Source organism: Columba livia, chromosome 5, assembly GCF_036013475.1.
Source record: "Columba livia isolate bColLiv1 breed racing homer chromosome 5, bColLiv1.pat.W.v2, whole genome shotgun sequence".
Taxonomy (NCBI): domain Eukaryota; kingdom Metazoa; phylum Chordata; class Aves; order Columbiformes; family Columbidae; genus Columba; species Columba livia.
The window spans coordinates 44,766,645-44,789,619 of NC_088606.1; the positions used below are offsets into that span (position 1 = coordinate 44,766,645).

At 38.8% G+C, this 22,975-nt stretch overlaps 1 protein-coding gene across 4 annotated transcripts in view; it reads right to left on the reverse strand.

Moving 5' to 3' along the window:
• The window catches only part of EXT2 (exostosin glycosyltransferase 2), a 78,119-nt gene that overhangs the window by 14,334 nt on the left and 40,810 nt on the right, over window positions 1-22,975 (reverse strand). For all 4 annotated transcript variants that reach the window (XM_065064763.1, XM_065064765.1, XM_065064762.1 and 1 more), the window contains 2 exons: window positions 16,372-16,561; window positions 2,818-2,984 (listed from right to left, as the gene is read on the reverse strand). In XM_065064763.1, the coding sequence (XP_064920835.1) occupies window positions 2,818-2,984; window positions 16,372-16,561 (357 nt within the window). The remainder of the gene's footprint in view (window positions 1-2,817; window positions 2,985-16,371; window positions 16,562-22,975) is intronic.

Consider the following 22,975-nt stretch of genomic DNA (forward strand, 5'->3'; position numbering starts at 1 on the left):
GTCTCCCACAGCATCCTTACAGCTAAACTGAGGAAGTGTGGTCTGGACGATCGAGTAGTGAGCTGGACTGTGAATTGGCTGATGGAAAGAAGCCAGAGAGTTGAGGCAGAGTCTAGTTGGAGGCCTGTATCCAGTGGAGTCCCTCAAGGGCTGGTGCTGGAACCAGCACTATGCAATATATTCATCAATGATTTGGATGAGGGAATAGAGTGCACTGTCAGCAAGTTGGCTGATGACATCAAGCTGGGAGGAGTGGCTGACACTCCAGAAGGCTGTGCTGCCATCCAGTGAGACCTGGACAGGATGGAGAGCTGGGCAGGGAAAAATTTCATTAAATATAACAAGGGCAAGTGTAGAGTCCTGCATCTGGGCAGGAACAACCCCAGGTTCCAGTATAGGTTGGGAAATTACATATTAGAGCGCAGTGTAGAGGAAAGGGACCTGGTGGTCCTGGTGGACAACAGGATGACCATGAGCCATCACTGTGCCCTTGTGGCAAGAAGGCCAATGGCATCCTGGGGTGTATTAGAAGGGGGGTGGTTAGTAGGTCAAGAGAGGTTCTCCTTTCCCTCTACTCTGCCCTGGTGAGACACACCTGGAATATTGTGTCCAGTTCTGGGCCCCTCAGTTCAAGAAGGACAGGGAACTGCTGGAGAGACTCCAGCACAGAGCCACGAAGATGATGAAGGGAGTGGAGCATCTCCCTTATGAGGAAAGGCTGAGGGAGCTGGGTCTCTTAAGCTTGGAGGAGACTGAGGGGTGACCTTATTAATGTTTATAAATATGTAAAGGGTGAGTGACACGAGGATGGAGCCAGGCTCTTCTCGGTGACAACCAATGAGAGCACAAGAGGTAATGGGTTCAAACTGGAACACAAGAGGTTTCACTTAAATTGGAGAAGAAACTTCTTCTCAGTGAGGGTAACAGAGCACTGGAACAGGCTGCCCAGGGAGGTTGTGGAGTCTCCTTCTCTGGAGACATTCAAAACCCGCCTGGACACATTCCTGTGTAACCTCATCTGGGTGTTCCTGCTCCAGCAGGGGGATTGGATTAGATGATCTTTTGAGGTCCCTTCCAATCCCTAACATTCTGTGATTCTGTGATCAAACTGCAAATGGAGCCAGAATTTATACAGCGTGCACATTATGGATTTGCTCTCTTTCATCCCATCAGTTCACCCTCAAAACCAGTAGTTATAAGCACCAACACAGAAAAAAAGTAAGCCAGCTTGCAGAACTGCCAACACTTGATTGCTCTGCTGGTGCAGTGCTTAAAACAGGGGTGTCAAACTCATTTTCACCGGGGGCCACATCAGCCTCACGCTTGCCTTCAAAGGGCCGAATGTAATTTTAGGCCTGTATAAATGTAGGACACAGGCCTAAAATTACATTCGGCCCTTTGAAGGCAAGCGTGAGGTTGATGTGGCCCCCGGTGAAAATGAGTTTGACATCCCTGGCTTAAAACATTCAGCGCAGACAGCAGAGTATAGAGAAGGCATATGTGGCCAAAAAAACCCCTTCCTTCAGTTGTCTTCTCTTTATTCCATCTTTCACACTTCATGTACTAAGCCGTTATTCTTAAACTGGCAAGGGAATATTTCCTTTCTGGAGATACACATGATAGATTAAACCTCTGTCTCCACCACTTAACATCTTTGTTATTACATCAGCATACCTACATTACTGCAAGTCATTTCTTGAGTCCAAAAGCTCGTTACTCACTAACAGTCTCTTTCCCTTGTGACAGAGACCTGTATTTTACCACGTATGTATTCACATTAAAGAAATACTTTCAACATCTCTTAAAAAAGATCTTCTTTTGTTAACAACTACACTTAATACTGATTAAAAATGAGACAACCATCACATATGCTTTCTACCCTCTACAAAAGTGGTTTTAATTTTTCACTCAATTTAGGTAACAGTTTTGTGTTCTAACTCTCATGTATGAAGCCCAGTGTTGTTTTGCTCTTGATACTGTAGGTACAGGTGCAAATAAATTATTCAAATCTTTCTTAAAATATGATATTACTTTTCCTAATGTTTCTGATTTATTTGGAGATCTAGCATGCTTGTCTTAAATACACACATATAACGGTAATGTCGGATTATGGACTGTGTCATACATTCAAATACAAACGGAACACAAAAATTAACTCATTCAAACCCAAGTTTTGGAAGGAAGACAACAACGTTGCTATAAGTGCACTTTCTAACAAACAACTAAAATGCCTATGAAGACTTCAACTCTTCATACTGCCATGGGTAACTGATTTGGACAAACTTTCTTTGTGTCGCTCATTGCAATGGCAGCTGTTGAAGCTTTGCCATTTCAAGCATATGACACATGCATCCCCGCCCTGACATTCTTCAGTTCCTCTTTTCATTGCACTCCACCTTACTGTGGCATGTCCTCAAGAGGTCTCCTCTGTTCTCAACACTTAATCTCTGAAACTTGTCTTGTCCATCAAGACACATTAACTTGGATAGCACTTCTGATTTGTCTGAAAACTCTTTGAAACTGTTAGGAACGCAACTGACAGTCTCCAGACTGCCTCCATTACACCAGTTACACAATATTTTCTGGAGTCTCTTGGCATTACTGTGCCAGTTACTGAAAATTCTCTGTTAGTTGGTAGTTTTTTCCATGAAGTAATGACTATCTGTAAAAAATATTTCAGTCAGCATTGAACTGTTACGGTAAAGAGAGATGCAACAATATGAATCAGCAGACTGTGCAGTGATCCTTCCACTTCATAAACACATGCAATGTTGAAGTGAACAGCCTAAGAGACAGGAAAAAAAACAATGCTCTTACCTCATAGCCAAACTGGAGTTCATCTGAGGTTAGCATAATGATATCATCATCAATAGCCAGCACTGCTTCAGTTTCAATCTCATCATAGGGGAAGAAGCGATTACTAAGTTTGTTTTCTGCAGTTCTAACAACTTTCAAGGGAACACGAATCTTTGGCCAGAGGGAATCTAGAGAGAAAAATTAAAAGAAATTGAATTCAATATTATACTTCACTTCTGAACAAGTCTGCACATCTGTTTTTGCTTCTCTTTACTCTTTTCTTCTTCACATCTTAAACAAAAGCTTCTTGATGGCAAATTTACACCTGACTTTTAGTTAGGCAAACATGTAAGAACATGAAGGTAATAGACAGAATTCCAGCTACACTTCCCTCTGTTGCTCTCTACGGAGAGCTTCACAGACAGCTGTATGGGGGACAACTCACCCAAAACAGCAGTCTGCAATAATCACATGACAAGAGTCAGCAATACTATGTATTGGTTTAGGACATACAGCAAGAAAAGATACTTGACTCAACTACAACTATTTGAAAGAATTTGAAGCAGCAGTATACAATCACTGTCAGCAAGTCTAGGGCCATAAAGAATTTGGAACAGAAAGTTATTATACTTCCATCAAGTGCTGAGAAAAATGAATTTGATTATATCAATTACAAATTTAGATACACTCACAATGTCAATCACTACTGACAGTTAAGAAGTAGATACTGCATATAAGTCATTTCTTCCATCTTCGAAGTCTTCAGCGACAGTGATAAATTAAGATACATAAATGCAAAAGAATTCTACTTGTGCCCTACAACATCATTACACATAGAATAGAGCCCTGAAGTACATACTAATGAAAATGCACAAGTCAAATGATTCTTTAAATAGCAATGAAAAAAACTGAAGACACAATACCCAATTCAATTCACCCTGCAACTGGATTAGGTTACCATTCCTTACTATGTGTTTAAAATGTAGCACCCCAACTGTCACATTATCAGTTTCAGCAGACTTTTGCATTTATTCAAAAATTTTGAAAATCCTATTCTATTCTTACAAAAGTATAATGGCAGGCATAACTACAGAGCACTAAGATAAAAGAAACACAACTAAGGAATTAATATTAAACATTTATTTTAAATGCACATATTCTACCATATCTATTTTCTAGCACAAAGCTTAAAAGTAGCCATCATTACAGTACGGTGCATCCCAAAAGCACCAATTCACCAAAAGGTAGTTTAATTAATATCTTAAGAAGTTGCTAAACAAGTACAAATATGATCTGTTGGTTTCTCCCAGCTTTCACAATAAACACACATTTTAATGAAAATTTGAGGGGAAAAAGAACATCATAAGATGACTCTAAGTACCCCGTGAACAGTAGACAGATGAACACTTCAGCTTTCTTACACTTGTGAAATGGAGGGGATGGCAATAGTATATGATAAGAAAAATAAGCAAAAAAAAATTAAATCAACTACAAAGTGACTGCTCAGAGAATTTATAAGTTGTTCTCCATGTCAAATGAAAACATATATAAGGATTCACCTTGAGGGAGGTGATCCTTCCCCTCTACTCAGCACTGATGAGGCCACACCTGAAGTACTTTGTCCAATTCTGGGCTCCACAGTACAAGAGAGACATGGACATGCTGGAGACAGTCCAGCAAAGAGCCACAAAGATGATGAAGGGACTGAAGCATCTCTCCTATTGTTGTCATTACCTCTTAAGAGAATGAATCCTGTTGGCAGTTGTTAACCTAAAGATACATAAATCCTTTCAGTTTTAGGTCAGTCTGCTTCTCTAACAAAGATGAGAGTGACTTGCAAAACACCTAATAAGAAACTACAGAGACTACTGACCTTGCAGCTTTAGACATTTTGAAGCCTGCACAATTGTCTTGCTTTAACATACATCTCAAGACTGTTTGATAAAGTGTCCCTTAGCTGAACGTTGCTCATTATATGCTAACATTATTATGTAGCAAATATGCAAATGTGTCACCAATTGGCTCTTTAGGGTGTGAATGTGGTGATAAGACTTTGTATATAATGGCTGCTTTCTGGTGTGCTGGCTTTATTCCAGCATCCAGGCTTGTGCAACTCTGTAATAAACAATATTGGATCGCTATGTGCTAAAATTTGGCTTACTTGTGCACTAGGTGACAGAACTCTGGTGTTGGGACAACACTATGAGGAAAGGCTGAAAGAGCTGGGACTGTTTAGCCTGGAGAAGAGAAGGCTCAGAGAGGGTCTCAGTATGTACAAATACCTGAAGGGAAGATGTAAAGAAGACAGAGCCAGGCTCTTTTCACTGGTGCCCAGTGACAGGACCACAGGCAACAGGCACAAATTGAAACATGGGAGGTTCCCTCAAAACATCAGGTAACACTTTTTCTCTGTGAGGGGGACTGAGCACTGGCACAGGCTGCCCAGGGAGGTTGTGGAGTCTCCATGCTTGGAGATAATCAAAGCCGTTTGAAGATGGTCTTGTGCAACCTGCTCCAGGTGACCCAGTTTGTGCAGGGGGCTTGGACAGGATGATCTCCAGAGATCCCTTCCAAGCTCAGCTATTCTGTGATACTGTGGCAAGCAAAGTCTATGAGAACTGACACTGGGCCTGAAGCCAGTGAAATTTTCACCAGTGATCAGAAATACATATAAGTTGGCAGTGCAATTTTCAAGTGACAGAGAGTCTGGAGACATGAAAAATAGTGAGGACAATAAGGTCCTACAGAGCACTCTGGACTGCTTAGTAAAACTAGGTGCATCTGAACAAAAAACAGACTGACGCAATACAACACACAGTTAAATATTAGGAACAAGACAATTTCTTCCCTAACAGCAGCTGCTGAAAAGGACAAAGGGGTCAGAGTAGGCCTTAGTTCTCCTCATGCTGCTGGGGCAAAATGAATTAATGTAATTCTTGTGTATGTAGATGGGTAAGTAGTAAGAAGTGGGGTGGGGGAGTGGAGGGAAATTTTCCCTGTATGCAGACATAGTCAGATAGATGCTAAAATACTGTTCGATTCTGGTGTTTGTGTTTTTTAAAGCATGTTAAAACACTGGAAACAGTGAAGGAAAGAGCCATTTAAGTTATTTGACGGCAGGAGAAAATGTGTTATGGTGGAACTTGGAGATCAATCTGCTTAGCTTATTAAAAGAAGGAACAAAAAGTGGATTTGATTAACATGTACAAGTATCTACACAGGAAGTAAAATGCCACATATCTTCAATCAGCTAGAGAAAGACACAACAAAAAATAATGACTGGAATCTGAAGCCAGGCAAATTCAAAATATAAGGCAGACATTTTAAATAGTAACAGCAGTTAACCTCTGGAGGAAGTTAACAAGGACAGCAGCTGATTCTGTACATCTTGTCTTTGAAAAAGACTAGGTATTATTATAGAAGATGTGCTCAAGTTAGATAGAAGTCACTGGATTGAAAAGAAAGATGATGTGGTGACTCGTGACTTACAGGTCAACCCAAATGCTCTTACCGTCCCTTCTGCCTTCAACTCTGTGAACCTATGAACACATACAAGTAAAACTTGCTCCCAGGAAGAAGTGTCCATGTCCTCATTGCCACTGGGCCTCTCAGATTTAATAGCTCAAATTTAATAGCTCAAATAAAACACAGAGTTGCGCATTTCTTAAAGACACCCGAGTCCAAACACTGCTTCACTGGGAAAACAAAGCAGTATTTCCAAACCACAGTAAGTCTTCAACAGCCTGTTTTTCTTTGAGCTCTATTTTAGAAAGATGGATTGGCATGCATGGGTGGCCAAAAGAAAGGAGAAGAAATACAAAATGATATTTACTGGCAAAATTTGTATTCAGTTTCCTATCCCAAGGCTTTGCCTGTGAGACTGAAAAGTGACTGTAAAATTTACCTTTACCTCGGTGGTCTTGTAGACCATGGCCTGTATTTGACATGTAGATAGGTTCTCATCCGGTTTTGCTCACCTCTTTTCCTTACAGTAGAAGGCAAGAGGCATCACCCCAAACACCAATGCACACTTGAGTGGCTTGTGATATTGATTAGCAGCCAGCTGGAAGGATTCAACTGTGATACTGATGGGCTGCAATGGAAGGTCACAATCAGCCAGCAGCTGAGGAGATACAGCACGTGCCTTGAGGACACACAAAAATGTTCAAGAGCCACAGATTCCAACTACAGTGCAATGAGCTCATTTTATTCTCAGCATTGTAAGGTCTTTGAAATCCCCTGCTTGAGTCATGAAACAATCTGAAACAATGATTCCAGTAGGACACTAGTGGAATTAATGAACAGTAGGACACTACTGGAATTCCAAAATTTTCATCTTACTAGTCCTCCTAACCCCAGAAGGCAGTAACACTGAATGACTGGAACTGTTTATTGCAAATTAGTACTCTCAGGTCAACTTCCTGCTTTCTTACTGGTTTACCATACCACATGCAAGTATCCCTATTTATAAGATAGTTACAGGTACCTCACAAAGACACATACCATGGCTTCATAAAGACTGCAGATTGTTTAACATTTGCAAGCTACTTAAAGACCTTAGGCTAACCGCCTAAAATTATCCAATTGTAATCCCAGTGTTGGTATAAAATAATTTTAAGCAGCCTGCTAGATCCCCAAAAGACTCTACTGTCACAAGTGTTTCAGTAGCAATCAGAATTGCCATAGATATCTATGCATTTGTAAATTTGTACTGATCAGTATCAACAAGTCTTACATTTTATACACGTTGAGTACTTATTTATTCGGGCTTTATTTTCTTCCCTGTCTGCTACACATTTAAAAAAAAAAAAGACAACCAAATTGCAACAAATATCTTATTTCAGTACAGGAATACACTGAAACAAAAGTTGGAACTGAAAAGTCACTAGGATTGAAGAATAATAATTCAGAAAAGCAAGGCTTTTTCCAAGTATTCTAAATTAGCCCTGCTGCAGGAATTTCAAAAGAAATATGTAGTCAATCAAAAAAGACAACAGCTACTTCAGAAGTCAAGGTTTTAGAATTCATCAGCAAAGCTAAAACAGTCTATATTTATTTTAAAAGATCACGAGAGTCTGCCACTTCTGTAATACCACAGTTTGAATTCACAGATACTGCTTAGAAAGTTATGAGAAACCTCAGCACTACCAAAACTTATTGGGGGAAATTCTCAGTTTAGCAGACTCTACTACAACCAAGGTAAAAGCACATGCTTCAGTCTTACAGTAGAAGGGCACTGCATCATTTGACAAAGATAAAATGAGCCCAAGACAAGAAGGCAGATGAAGGCTCACAAGACGGAAGGAGAACTTTTAACCACACAAAAGTCAAAATGCGTGTCTGGACTGGGAATTATTCTTACATCTTTTAAAACCAGGGAGGACTTTCTGTGATGCAGCAGAAGACAGAGGTAAAACATGAAAATAAAGCTTTCTGGAGGGTATAAAAGCCTATGTATATACAAAGTCTGAAAATAATTACATGCACCTCCTATTGCACATTGTATTGAAACAACTGCAAGAGAAGAGTGTTTGAGTGACACACTTGCTCTTTGGCAAGAAGATTCAGGGCATTCTTGGCACTTCGTGCTGTTCAGGAATACTGATGTACTGATTGCAGGAGCTGCCCACAGAAAACAGCACATAGTCTTCTAAACACAAAATCAGCAGTTTCCCAACTTTTCCAAATGCAGCTCTCACTTCAATGGGCTTACAATCCCCACCAACCAAACAGATAGCTGTATTTCAGGCCAGGCCACAATCCCACCATTATTCCTGCAAGTGCACATCTCACAGCAGATTTTTCAAGCATGATGTCAAGATGACTTCCACAAACTGCAGGATTGAAGTGCTGTAATTACATTCCCATTTAAAACACTCATATACGGAAGAGCAGCAAGAAACCACATCTTCTAAATATGCATTTCTCAGCTACAATTCCCCATGGATTACATGAAAGACATGAGAAAGAGGTGACTTCATTATAACCCAAAGGAGTACCCTCTCACACCAAAAAAGCCTTTCACTTTCCATACCTTCCTAGGCTTGCCATCAGATGTTTGTAACAAAAAGGTAAGTAACATAAGCTTGCAAAATGCATATATATGAGAAAGAATTCTTAGTTTGAAATCCAGGCCTACTTCTCAGCTCTAAATTAACCGTTGAATCATACATAAAAGAGTTCTCACTAAAAATACTAGAGTAATATTTCTATGGAGTATATTATCTCTTTCCAAAGAGAAACCACACCATCATGTTGTTAAATAGCACCATTCTCTGTATCCTTGCTTCTGAGAAATGGAGAAGTTAATAGCATCTGAAGGGGTCCTTTAGCAGCAGATGCATTATTATCTATCTATGTATCTAGTCAGCACAAAGATGTGTATTTACATGGGAAATTACTTGCTCTAATTATTCATCATTCACTTCCAGTTTCAACATTTCAACCTAGGGAAAGTGAGAATCAATACAGCTGCTGTACAGAGCTAACCAGTATTCTTGGGACACCCATTCTAAGTAGTAATAAGATCAAAAATAGCAAGTGATACTTGAATGCAGATGGTTTGTTGAATTTGCAATTGGAAGCAGAAGGTGAAGATTATGAGCAGGAGCTGGAAATACAGTGCACACTCTTGATGGCAAGAACTGGATGCTTGCCAGTTTTATGAGCAATATGAAAAATTTAAAAAATCCACTTATTGGCTAAAATAATGGCATTCTGATGGTTCATACAAAGACTCTCACACAAACATGCTTCTCCTGTTTTACTTCCTCAGTACCAACAGCTAGGAATATCTCATGACTGCTGATAACCTGGCACAAGAGTATTAATTCATAATAAGCTCAGACTTCTATGGAGCACACTAGAAACTGTAAAGAAGTTGTGGAAGGTAGATTAAGATCAATAAAAAACTGGCAGAAAACATCTCTAAACATGCTCCTCTGTATGTACCTGCAGTTGCACAGAATCGCATACACCACACTCAACTCTCATACCTGATCTTTTATAAAATCCTTTATTTGCTGCTCATTCTAATTGGTCTGTAGAGGTCTGTGTGAATTTAACTAATTGAACATGGATGACGGAAACCTAACAAGTACTTTTTCAGTCTCGAAGACTGAATGGCAGAACTTAACTGGAATCTGAAGCTTCAGAAACAACATCATCAATCCTGTTACATCTACTACCAGAATTACTTCAATAATGGCTGACTGAAAATGTCTGTCCAGGCGTTTAAACTGCTTCAACTTAGAACTATCTGTTCAAAACAGGTGCTTTCTGCTTATATTACAATGTTTCTTGGTCTACAGTAATGCACAGAACTCCTCTTATACATAACAAAATAGAATACTGGTTTCTATGACATTATTTAGAGCCCAGTTTTGTTAAGCTGGGTTTGTTAAGATAAGTTTCTAGACCTCCTTAGGAAAAAAAGATTGCAAAATGTTTGCAAGATGATTCATCTAAGACTAAAATCATCATTAATTAGTCCTCTAGCTAATCAAGGAAAATGGCATTAAGTCCATCACCAAGACACCAAATGAATTCAAAACCTAAAGAGAAGTTCAAAAAAACATTCCTACCAGCGCTATTAAAAGCACAGTATGTAAAAAACAACCCCACCACTGAAGATTTTTTTTTAAGTTAATACTTTCTTAAGATACAGTAATCCATAGGACACTCAGGTTCCTTATTCCCAGTGTTTTATAGCAATGTTGTCCACTAATAACACCAAATTGAAAAAAGGTGATTATTGCAGTAATACCCATAAGCGTTATAGTCTGTATCTTATTCTGAGTTTAGCAGCAACACAGCTTCAAGGAACCAATACAACTACAGAGAAGGTACACATTCTTTAAAATACACTTTTCATTTTTATAAAACTGAACCTAAAAAGGAATCAAGCTACCACACACTTTTCGGTTGCTGCATATTTACTAACAGTAGTGCATTTACAAATCTTTATGCCATTTATGCTGTAGACAAAATGTTTTCTTCAATTGACTGAAACATGATAAAATGTCAGTGGAAATTTCTATCACAGACTATTTTCCTGAATTTCAGAACCACCAATTCATACAACTACAAATGATAGAGCAAGAGTACTTGGCTGATGGAGAAAATGAAAAAACATTCTGTCTACACAAATATTCCCAGCACTAGACACTTGGACCACAACTTTTATTTTAACGGATGCAGAGTGAGTGAGAAAAAAAATTGGTTTTTTTCCTACAACGTTTAAAAGCTTCTAATCTTTTTATTAATATTATACATGCAGTCATGTGTCTGCTGATATTACTGCTGGGTTGACAGGCTCCTTGCATACTCTGTACGGCTGAGACTATGTGCAAAACTCAGCCAAAGACACAGAGCAGAGATCACATCCCCTAAATCAAGAGAGCACTTGAGATCAGCGAGATGATTCTATAAAGCTTTAAGGTTCCAGATTAAAATCATCATCACATGTGATACTTTCTCTCTGCTATGTCACATATGAGATCAAACATTTTTACCATCATAAGCACTGTGAAAGCTTCAAAATGTTTGCACAAGACATCTGTGTTGCTCACAGATTTGTATGTTGGATTTGTATGTTTTTTTCCTAGGACAATGCTCAAATTTTGAGTTCAAACCCAAAAGATCAGACCCTTGGTTTCCAGTCTCACCCAAAGCACAATGTTCCTACTTTGGCGCACAGATTCAGCAATGTCCTCAAAATACACAGTAAAACTTCCACCCCTGTACATATACCTACATCTACACATCTCTCAAACAGAAAGTATGGGCAGGCAGTGTGCTGAATCAAGCAAAATAAAGGCCAAAGCACAGTACCTTCTTGAATCAACTCCTTGCCTTGAAGCTAAATTATTGAGTGATGGTGAAGACTTCACCTCTGCGTACCCCAGTTTCTAAAGCTGTAAAATGGGAATAACTTGTTAATCTACTGGGTATATAGCCAAGACACATACCTATTTGTAAATGTTTTGAAGGTACTCGGATTCAAGTAAATCTATAAAAAGTAGTTTTCTTTATTATTTATATTTTAATGTATTTATATTTTACTTTTATTTCAAAGCAGACATTAACTTTTTAATTAGAAATCTCAGCATCTACCTATTAACAACGCCATGAATAATGCTACTTACATAGCAGTTTTAAACTATAGGTCTCAAAGCATTTTATCAAAGACAATATTGTTGTACTGATCTTACAGACACGGAAACTGTGGCACACTAAGAACTGAGTTGCTCCTATTCAGCAAGCAGAAGTTGTGTTTTGTCAGTGCCTTAGCTATAAGAACTATCTGCCGAAGAAAAAGAATTGAAATATCGCATTTTTTAGTTCTCATTAATTTTTGTTTATTTCTCAAGAATCTTGTGAGATAGCCTGTGTGTCTTCTACTGTGTTTAGGTACCAGTGTGGCAAAACAAGTCGGAACTTGGAGCAGACAGGTGACTAAAGATCAGTTATTTAAACTGGTACTAGTCACCTTGTGTTTCCTGCATACTCAGTGGAGGAGAAAAGGGTATTTCTGGAGGGATGATTTAGTTCACCCTAAAATAAATACCTAATGCAGGCTAGATTGAGGTGCTTGTTTCTTTTCATTGACTAAAGGAAATGCAGAGTGATGAGCTCAGACTTGCACAAGCAGCTTTCAAACATTTTAAGTTACAATAGTGGTCCTTGCAAACTCATGAGACAAAGGGAAAAATACTCCTTAAATTGCTACTGATCTCTAGCCCATATACATGTAACTACTTTTTCAACAACTTTATATTTTTGTACATTATTTAGCTGAAAATTTTCCAGTCAGGTCTTCATTTAATCAGTTGCCCTCTTAGCTGTTTATTTATTATCAGGCGATGTGCCAAAAAATTGTTGGTTGTATCAGGGCTGCATCTGCCTTGACAGATCTAGACTGGCAAGGAGTTTATTGTCCATGCACCTTGCACACCCTCCACATCTGTCACCATTCTGCAGCACAGCAGCCCAGCCCAGCAACAGCCTCTCACCATCACTGAGCGATGCTCAGCAGCACTGGTGGCACAGTGACCACCATTCAGTCCTGTCACTCATCTGACAAAAACCACCATTAGGTCATTTTCAGGTCATGTTCACAAATGTATCTTTTCACTCAAACTTTACTAAATGCTGAGGACAAGCAAAAAAGGAGTATTATCTTATGGAATGTTACATTTGCTGAGGGGTGCAGAATCTCAAATTTTGTACAATATTTAGAATAGAATATTTCATTTTTATTCTGTTTTCCTCTTAAGTCCTGAGTTTGCTGAGCCCATTACACAAAGGCATTATCACAAATACATAAGCATTCACTAAAATAAAACAAAAAACAAAAACACCCCCGCCCCTCCAGAAAAAAAAAAAAGCAACACACACACAAAACAAAAGCCAGAAAAAACAACATTAATTTGAGAGTTTGCGTGTACTTCAAAACTTTCCATTTCTAGGGAGAGATTCTCTGTATTTCTAATACATATCGCTTCAATGACAACGTCATTTTTCAATTATAATATTTTCTGGCATTGGCAGAGGAAAAAAAGGAGCAGCCACATGTCATATTTGTGTGGCACTATGGCAGCCACATCTCAGGAGACCTAAATCAAGTTCTCCATTTACCACACGTAATCACTAAGGAAGACAACTTGGATGTCCTTGACCCAGCCCTCCCACTTACACATGCAAAACAAAACAAGCACACAAAGGGTTGCAACAACAAAAGCCAAGATTTTCTTCTGTATCGAAACGTGTCCCTTACATGGACAGGGCTGGGAAATCCAGCACTTGATGCTCTAGGAGGTTAAGCACCTCAGCTTCGCTATAACCAATTAAAAGTGAATAGCCATAGAAGTACAGATACTACTGTAGGGTAATAAACCAGACTTTATCAGTGACAGTGGTGCACATTACAAACTTCAAACTCATTCCTTGCTCTAATCCATCAGAAACTTCCTGGCTTTAACAGGCTATAAACAGCAGAAGCTTTGAAGTCCAAGGATTAGGATCACTAATAGACAGACTGAACGAGAGACTGCCTGAAGAGCCAAGTGGAATGCCCTGCATGGGTCTGGAATAAAACAAGTTAATTTAATCAAACTGACCTCTCTCTAGCCATAGGCCAAGAGATTACAATGGTTATGGCAGTAATAAAGGTGCAAGGGACACTAGAAACAAATAGTTATTTGGTTCAATGCAATGCTTAGGATAAAACTGCCTGTGGTTTCAACTGTGTTCTCAAATTCACAATGTTACGCTCTTCAAGTAAAAGTTTTTGGTTTTGTTTCAAAAAACACCTAGTTTATGACTTAGTGGCAATCGAGGCAGAAAAAAAAATTAAACACACTTCATTTTTCAAGAATTTTAGATGCAAGATTAATAGAATGATTTAACAAAAAACATCGTGCTAATGATTTATTTGCTTTAACTCTCCTATATCTCAGATCCACTCAAGGGAAATGTGAAACAAACCATTTGGGTTTAATCGACTTGAATTCAGTGCTCACATAACTAAATAGAACACTAAGCCATTCTGCTTTTAGAAAAAACTTATTGGTGCAAAAATTTCAGTTATTATCAATTTATATGCAACACTTCTTACTCTAAAGGACTGCAAAACATTTAATGAACCCACTAAAGGTGTTTAGTACAGCAGTATTACAGAATACTTTTTAAAGCAAACAATAAAACTACCCTGCTTTAAGCTGGAGGAAGTTGCCAAAATGGCAAATGAGCCAAGTGAACGGTAGCAGTAGCTTGGCTCTGAGAAGCTGTTAGAAGATGGTTAATTGAGACAAGTGGTCAGGGATTAATTTGTACATTGTATCTTTCCACTATAAAGAACAGCTAACTTCGAAGAGTGGAAAATGGCAGCAGCTGAGGCCTCTGAAGAGAGAATTATAAAGCAGAGAGTCTTAAAGACATGCTTTATCCACTACAAAAGAATCCACAAGGTTCTATACCATCAAATATAGCAATTTTTTGAACACATATTTCTAGAAGGCAACATTTATTCTTCCACAAAATCACCATGTTTTCAGATGACAATGACAGATCCGTATGCACAGCATATAGGAAACAAATTCGTTTACAGCTACTGCCTCTACTGTATTTAATCAAGAATATGAAGAGGAGGCTTTAGTTGCCCAGAACAATGCTCAGGATTTTAGTATTAGTGTTTGGAACTTGGAAGAAGCTCATCCTAGCAGGCAATAAGCATGGAAATAAAATGAGCACTGTTGGAGCGGCTGCCTGGCACTGGAGAGGATTACACAGGCCAAGCTTAGAGACCTTCCTTCACACGGGACACCACCTTCTGGCTCTCACAGCCACACCATGGAGATTTTGCAAAGGAATTCACTCATGTCTGCTGAGGACCTGGGAGAAGAGCAAGAGCAACATGGTCTCATGAGGCAGACAGCCCAGGCTGGGAGAAAAGGGAGCTGGTGCAAGAAGAGCAGCCACGGTGCGTGCAGGGCTGTTCTGTGGAAGGAGACAGAGAAAGACGGGATGAGGATCTTGGGTTTGAAAAAAGATGGGATTAGGATCTTGAGCAGCAAGGTGTGAGGGCCGGGCAGCCTGAGGCTGAGGCCCCGGCACGAGGGGATACAGTACGGCAGCAGGCCCAGCCAGCAGGCACCCATGCCAGCAAAGCATGCCTCAGCTACTGAAAATTAAACGCGTTAATTCGGAGATTTACGGCACTGAGCTCACACTGGAGTCGTTAATACATTTTTGAAACTGAATCTTCTTACAAAAATCTACATATTTAAATCATTTGAGGAAAGGTCTGTGAATATGCCCTCAAACTACAATAACCATGAATTCAAAAAGTTCAAAATATCATGCAGACTTCACCAGACTCATTCATAAAGACTACAGACAACAACATAGTATCATATGTGTTGGAAACAGAAACATTTAAATACAGGCACTTGGTCTTGTTTTACTGGGCTAGTGATAGTCTAGTGGTACGGGACCTTCTTTTCAGACGCTCAAAATGTCCTGATTTTTCATTTAATCAGTCAAAATATTCACTTGTTTTATAGAACACACTGCTTCAAACTACTTTGCTGCTTTGAACCACATTTGTCCTAGAAAACAGTCTAGTAGAAGCAGTGTTCACTGCAATGAGAGTGTGTCTACAGAGAAATAAAACCAAGCACTGATGAATCAAAGATGGGTCTCTCCTTACCACTCCCCAAAATAAAGTACAGAAATGCTGCTGTAACTATTATATCTGCTACCTTTGATTCAGAATTTAGCAGCAAAACAACTGGTATGCTTTGATTTTTTCTTTTAATCTACTTCGGCTTTTCTCATTTCGCTTTCAAAAACATTGCCACCAAAAAAAAAAAAACACAGCCCCACAAACAAACAAACAAACAAAAAAAAACACCACAAAAAAGCCCCTCTGAAATTTATTATTTTGAAGTAACCATGAAATAGTTTTCAAAGACATATTAATGAAGTAGAAGAGAGGTCATTCTGTAACAAGTGCAAGTAGGCATGCTATCCTCAATTATATCTTCCTCCACCACACCTACCACAAGGTCTTACCTTCTGGTGGATTCTTATTCTGGTTGTTCCAGACAACTAACAGTTTGGACAGACTCGGCACTTTAGACACCTCTGTGATGACTCGGAAAAGGCTCTCCACCCGGTCATAGGTCAGAACTATGGCTGTGAAACCTTGAGACTGAGGTGGGATCAGTGGTAGGAAGAGTGGGTTGCTCACACTGCTCCATTTCTGTGAAAGAAAACAACAAAAAAGGAAAACAATTCAATTAAAGTGAATTCTCAAAGTACGGAGTAATTATTACAGCAGTGAGTAATTAACTTAGTCAGGTTCAAATCAAGCAGGCTGACTCTCCAATACTGGCAAAAGTGGACTCCAGCAATTTCTCAAAAACTTTATTCCAGTCTCTTTCTTAAATCATTTTTGCCTCGCTGTAACATTGCAAACAAGAGGGGTTTTAGGTAAAAAATAAAGTGGAAAAGCCAGATAGATTTGTAGAGAAGGAAAACCATGGTGAATTTTGAACCCAGCAAGCATGACTCAATTCTTATTTACTAGTCATTGTTTCAAGACATTTATATTGATAGTCAGGACTCAACAAATACAGAGAAACCAGCAGTAAAACTTCAGAAGTGAAAAAGAGTTAACAACAACAAAACCAAAGCAGCAAAAACATAAACCTGACATAAAATGTGTACCCAAGCAAGAAAAAGGTAAAAGAGGGCACTAAAAGGAATAATGTACTAGGTTCCACAAAACTGTGTTGGTTCTATGGTGGAAATAACACCTATTGCATTTAAAAAAAAAAAAAAAAAAAAGAGGCATGAGATGCAAATATGAACTTCAGAGAGTTATCTACTCCTTGTGAGTTTTAACTAGGGCATCCCTTTTGAGACTTTAAAGGTCCTACTTCGATACACTGCCAGAATAAGGAAGCCAGCTCAGTTGGCAAAAGGCAAGACGGACAACTAAATTCTCACTGACTGTGCCAACCTCCTTTGGAGCCAACAATGCAGGGGATAAAGCAGAGAAGGGACCATTCGACAGGACTGAAAGCGCCGGCATTTCAGTCTCAACTTTTCCATGCCAGGTAATGTTCTGAGCAGGGTTGGACAGGGAAGCAAAGGGAAAAACAAGACATTTTGGGATGAGGTGAAAAGGGGAGTTGGGAAAGCAGAAACAGAGTGATGCTGTTTTGCAGGAAAGTCTTGAATCCTAGCCTGTAAAAACTACAAACACTCCGAAGAGGTTAGTAACTGCCAGCCGTTTACAGAAATATTGTGAGAATCTCCAGCTAAACTCACACCATGAGCCTGCTTGTATCAGGAGGAAAGTAAGTTTTACAGACTCAAAGTTATCAGCTCATATTTGCTATTTTCCTTTTCCTGATTTAGTCTTTGGGTTACTTTATACACCAAACAATCACCCTCCTCGTGTTTAGTGGTTAGACACCTCTTATTAGAATAACTTATAGGATGAGGTGAATAGAGAGCCTGTTTACTAAAAGAGAGCATAACATTTTGACCATTTTGGTAAAGGAAAAAAAATAGATATATGATTTCCTTCTAAAAACACATCAACACTGAAAAGGGAATAAATATGTGAGGCGAAAAAGGGACACTTGAAGTTAAGCACAGCATTGGCACAGTTTTATCCATGATAGTCTAAGGGTATGTTCCAGGCAGGAATCTGTCAGTAGGAGTAATACTCTTCAGTAGACTTCCTGAAATAGTTGGAAAGAGGGACTAGTCTTCAGCTACACGTACTTTATCAAGTCCAGTACAACTTAAACTGTTTGTGAGGTTCCTAATGGGAAGCATAAAGTTCTAGTTTTTATCCAACAGGAGTAATAGGATCATGTAGAAATAGTAACAGCATAATATGGAACTTCGGTTCATGGAAGGGATATAGCTGTTATAGCAGAGGACTACACATTCAGAAAATATATAACTATTACTTCAGCAACTGATATGTGCAGAGATAAATGTGCTTTCAGATTACTCCGTTTTCTAAAATTAAAGCTTTTTTACATACTTCTGCTAATTTTACAAGAAGACCGGTACTAGACCAAGACAGTCCTCTGATTTTGCTTCAGCTTCAATAATTCCTACAGCAAATCACAATCTAAGTGTTACCAGAGCATAATCCATCTCATTAAAGCTTTACAGACTCATTTCCACACAACCCCCACCCCAAGACTGTTATTACCCAAATGACCCTTGTAATAACGTTGAGCAGCTTCTTAAAACAACTTTCAGAAATCTCTTCATGTTAACACTTGAAGCAGAGGTTTAACACCATACTCAGCAGAGTGCCAATAAAACCTTACGTTTCTGCCCAAAAAGAAAAAAATAACAGAGTAACCTATGGGCAACGCTGTATTTAATACTTACAGGTGAGTATTGCCACCTAAATGAATGGCTCCCACTTGAAGTTTATCTAGCAACCTCTTCTCTCTGCTCACAGCATTTCCTAACAAATTACTTGTTATAATATCCTCAGAAAAGGATTATTCCTTTTCTACCACCTACAACTATTTCGGGCACATTACTTAAATTCCAACTTCTACTGCTTTCAGAAAGGCACGAAAATTCTCCCTTGCTGGTTATAACTTAGGAAAAACAAGGCATCTTTTGGGGTGTTTTTGCTCATGCATCTACTAAAGGATGACGGAGGGAGGGAAAAGCCTGTAGACATTCACTAATGGATGGGAGAACCAAGCCTCTCATTTGAGAAAAACATTTGAAAAAGGCAATTAAGCATCTCTCAAGTGCCATTAAGAGCCAACCCCCTGCTGCCTGACTGAAGAGTGTGTCTACAGTCTGAGACCTATTGACCCCACTTTCTGCAGGAAATCGGGCAAATTCAAGCCTCCATAATTTGCTAAAGTCTTCCAGATTTCTGCTTGGGAAAAGCAAACCATACAGGCAATTAATTCAACAGCAACCTAATTAAATCTCCATTATGGCAGCAAAGCATGAAATGGATAATGACATAAGGATGGGTTCTCCCAGTCACTGCTCAAGAAACCAAGTGATGAAGGAATATTTGCTCCAGTGCCATCTTTATTAACATTCTTGATGGAAATTCACAGGAACTTTCACTCTCAGAAATAAGAGCAAACAGCAACACTGGATTGATCATCCATTAGCTTTCTTTGACAAAGTGGTGACACTTCAGCTGCGGATAAGAGAACCCTTTGCTCTTGCCCTCCAGCTAATACCATTAGAGAAGGCAGGATAATTAATCTAAGATTAATAGGTAGTTTGCTGTGAATCATTTTTATGGGCAAAAAGGATCAAGTTCAAATGCCAGTTTCCTAAGAGTAATCTCATGTCACTTAAGTCTCGCAGTCTCAATTGTCTGACAGCTCTTTGCAGCTCACATGAAAAGTCAAAGTAGTGAGACCTGAATGACAGTGAGAACTCAGGGATAGCCTGAAGCTGAGGAGAAAAGAGAATTTAGGAATTGGCACATAAACAGGAAAGGATTCAGACTGCTGCAGTTGTCCTGTGCATGCTTTCCACAAGGGTGCATGTGTAATAATGCCTTAGAAATAAGACACTTTACTATACATATATCACATATTGCTCTCCTCTTGGTTATTAAAACCGACTTTATTCTATTTTAGAAAAAGTTAATACATTAAGGATAATGTATCAAGGGAGCTGAATTCTCATTATGTGGAATACTTAAGACAGGGCTTGATGTGGAGTTTTCAGGTAAAAGTTAGCAGAGAAGTTTTAAACAGACCGTTCTTCACAGGATACAGAAGTGAGATAGATGGGAGCTTCACAGCATCAATGAACACAATTGAACTGAGAACTGGCCAATCATTATAAATGCTACAGAGCATTGAAGGTACTGGAAAAATACCAGACATAACTAAGACAGGGTCCTACTCCAAAACTTCTTATTTGGGTGTACACTAAGTACCACTGAAAGAGACTTGAAGAAAGACACAGCAGACACACTACAAACTGCATCCCAGAATGGTCTCCAGGAAAACAAGGCTGTGTAAGATGTCCCATATCATAGAAGCGAGTAAAAAAAAATCGCAGCTTTCATTCAGTGGGAAAACTCAGCAACAGCACTTCAAAAGAATAACATTTCACTGCTCCCATGAAGAAGACCGTGGGCTTTCCTTCCTGTCTATTTTACTTTCAACAACTAGACTCAGTGCTTTTTCTAACCATCATATTAGTGAAAACACATTGTTGGAACAACAACAACCCACTGACTTTTAAAAGCACAGAGGTAAGAACAACAGTGTGTTGAACTTAAACAGTAGCTAAGCAGTTCTTCTACACATCCAAGCAAAGCAGGGATGTATATCCCCTTCCTCTGCGGGTAAGGCTTTTTCAGCTGGGTTGTTCTGAATATTAACCTAACCTCAATGTGGTTTCAATTATGAATTACCAGACCAAAAAAAAGCCTTGATTTATTCTATTTTGCTCCAATTATTCATGATAAGTTTCTATTGAATACTTTGAGAAAGTATTTCATCATGCTTCCCATCCTCAAGTGGTCATAGGGCAAAAGCAAAAGAATTAACCCTCTCTGCTTCTCCAGCGCCAGCCACAGTGCTCACATTCTGCAGAATCACGAGCCAAGCTGCAGTGTCTGGCATTCCATGTTTCGATGAATATTATGAACCCTCCTCAAAAACATTTTAGCCACAGGACAAACAGGAGTTTCTACCTATTCCTTCTTGAGTGATGAAATCTGACACTGCCATGAATCATGAATTTTGATTGCCAAAATACATCATGTAACTAAGTTATTCAGCACCTTTTTTTTTTTTGTTTAGCCACTTAAATCTAATCAGCTGTCTGAGCCCTTCTGGCAGAATCTATTGGCTGAACACATTCTTAGACAAAAAAACCTCAACTTCAGGCTCATCTCTTCAACTCCTTAATTTCAGTAACTTGTCAAAGAAATTAATTTGCAGTGAGGAGACTTATCAAGAACTGAGTTCATATTTACAGGTGCCATAATATTTACACTTTTTTAACCCTTCCATCAATTTTATTGCCATTCTTTTGTAAGAATAATAGTAATAATATTATAACCTTAAAAAGAACATTCAGATAATTGGAAAGAGAACCATGAAAAAGATTCATGTTTTTCTCTGTGTGGTTTTTTTTCCTTCCCCTGCTGTAAGTCAACACAGCAGCTCCTGACCCAAAACACCCTGGCTATGAAATAATCTGAATTGGGAAAATGGAGCTTAACATACCTTTCATGCTCCCAAAGCCAGAAAGGACAGGCAGCACTGAAAAGATGACTTGTGGAATCCAAAACAAAAAGGTCCTACATTTTTTCTTTTTTTAAGTTAATGATGCCCATTACATAAAATAAAGCTGCACAGTTATGAAGGCACAGGTGGCATCAGGCAGTGCAACAAACAAGGTTAGAACAATAACAATGAAACCCTTGCCTTCGGCCAGCAAAGCTGTACAGTTTCTTCAGGTGCATCTCAAAACCAGCTTTGCTAAAATTAAAAACGTGTCTCTCACTTGTATGTTTAGGTATCTACTTCCAAGCTAAAGACAAAGCAAAAATCTCATAGAGAAAATAAAATCTAACAGTATTAAATGGTTAGATGTAGTCTTAAGAACTAAAATGTCATTCAACTGAAATACATGAAATTCAGTTTCCGATTCTGTCAACGAAAGCCAAAAATTTGTTGTTCATGCCTCAAAGGATATAATTTACAATGGAAATAAACCTACACACTGGATACTAGCCACACAGCATATAACTGTGAAGCTAGCTACCACTGTGTACGAGAAGAATCCTTATCTCTGGGCAGATAAGCTAAATAACCAACTGTTAAATCATGTTACGTGCACGCACATGCGCACACACACCAACCAATATTTATAGCTGAATACATGTGGTATACTCAACTTGTCCGTAATATCAACACTGGAAAAGCATATCCATAAACTGAAATTTATTTAGTATAAGAAAGAATATCTATATTCCAACACATTAAATAAAGCAAAATTTCACCCAGCTGATTCGAACCATCACACAGGGTGGCTGTAAACACAGGAGGAACAGAAACTTATGCTGTTCAATGGAAAAAAATACCAGCTGTGCATTGCCCAAAAAAGTGCTAACTTGTTTGCATTTACAGGTAAATAAAAAAGGGTATGTTGATACTTGTTTAATGCTTTAAAGATGATGAATGGTATTAGGATGGAAGTACAGTTACAACAGTGGCATTATCTGGAGACTGAGGGTTGCAAAATACTAGTCAAAGAGCTTAGAAATAGTTTAATTGTTTAACAAGTGTCAACTGCCTGCTAATTGGCAGAAGCCCATGAAGTATTCTATAACTGAACATCCTACTTAGGCCTCATTAAACGAATGGCACTTTTACACTAAGTTAATTTGGCTATTTTAGTTTAAACCAAATGACAGTGCTGTTTTCTGCCTCACTGGGAGAAATGAAATCTGGTATGTTTATTTTTCGGCATAGTGATATTCTCAAGTGATTATTAAACTATGGTCTGTATCATTCAAGGTCAAAGCTCAAAAGCAGCCCCTGACAAAAAAAAAAAAAAAACTCTCATGTTTTATAGCTCTACATATAAACAGGCTTGAAAGAATTTCAACCAAAGCAATTACAGAAAT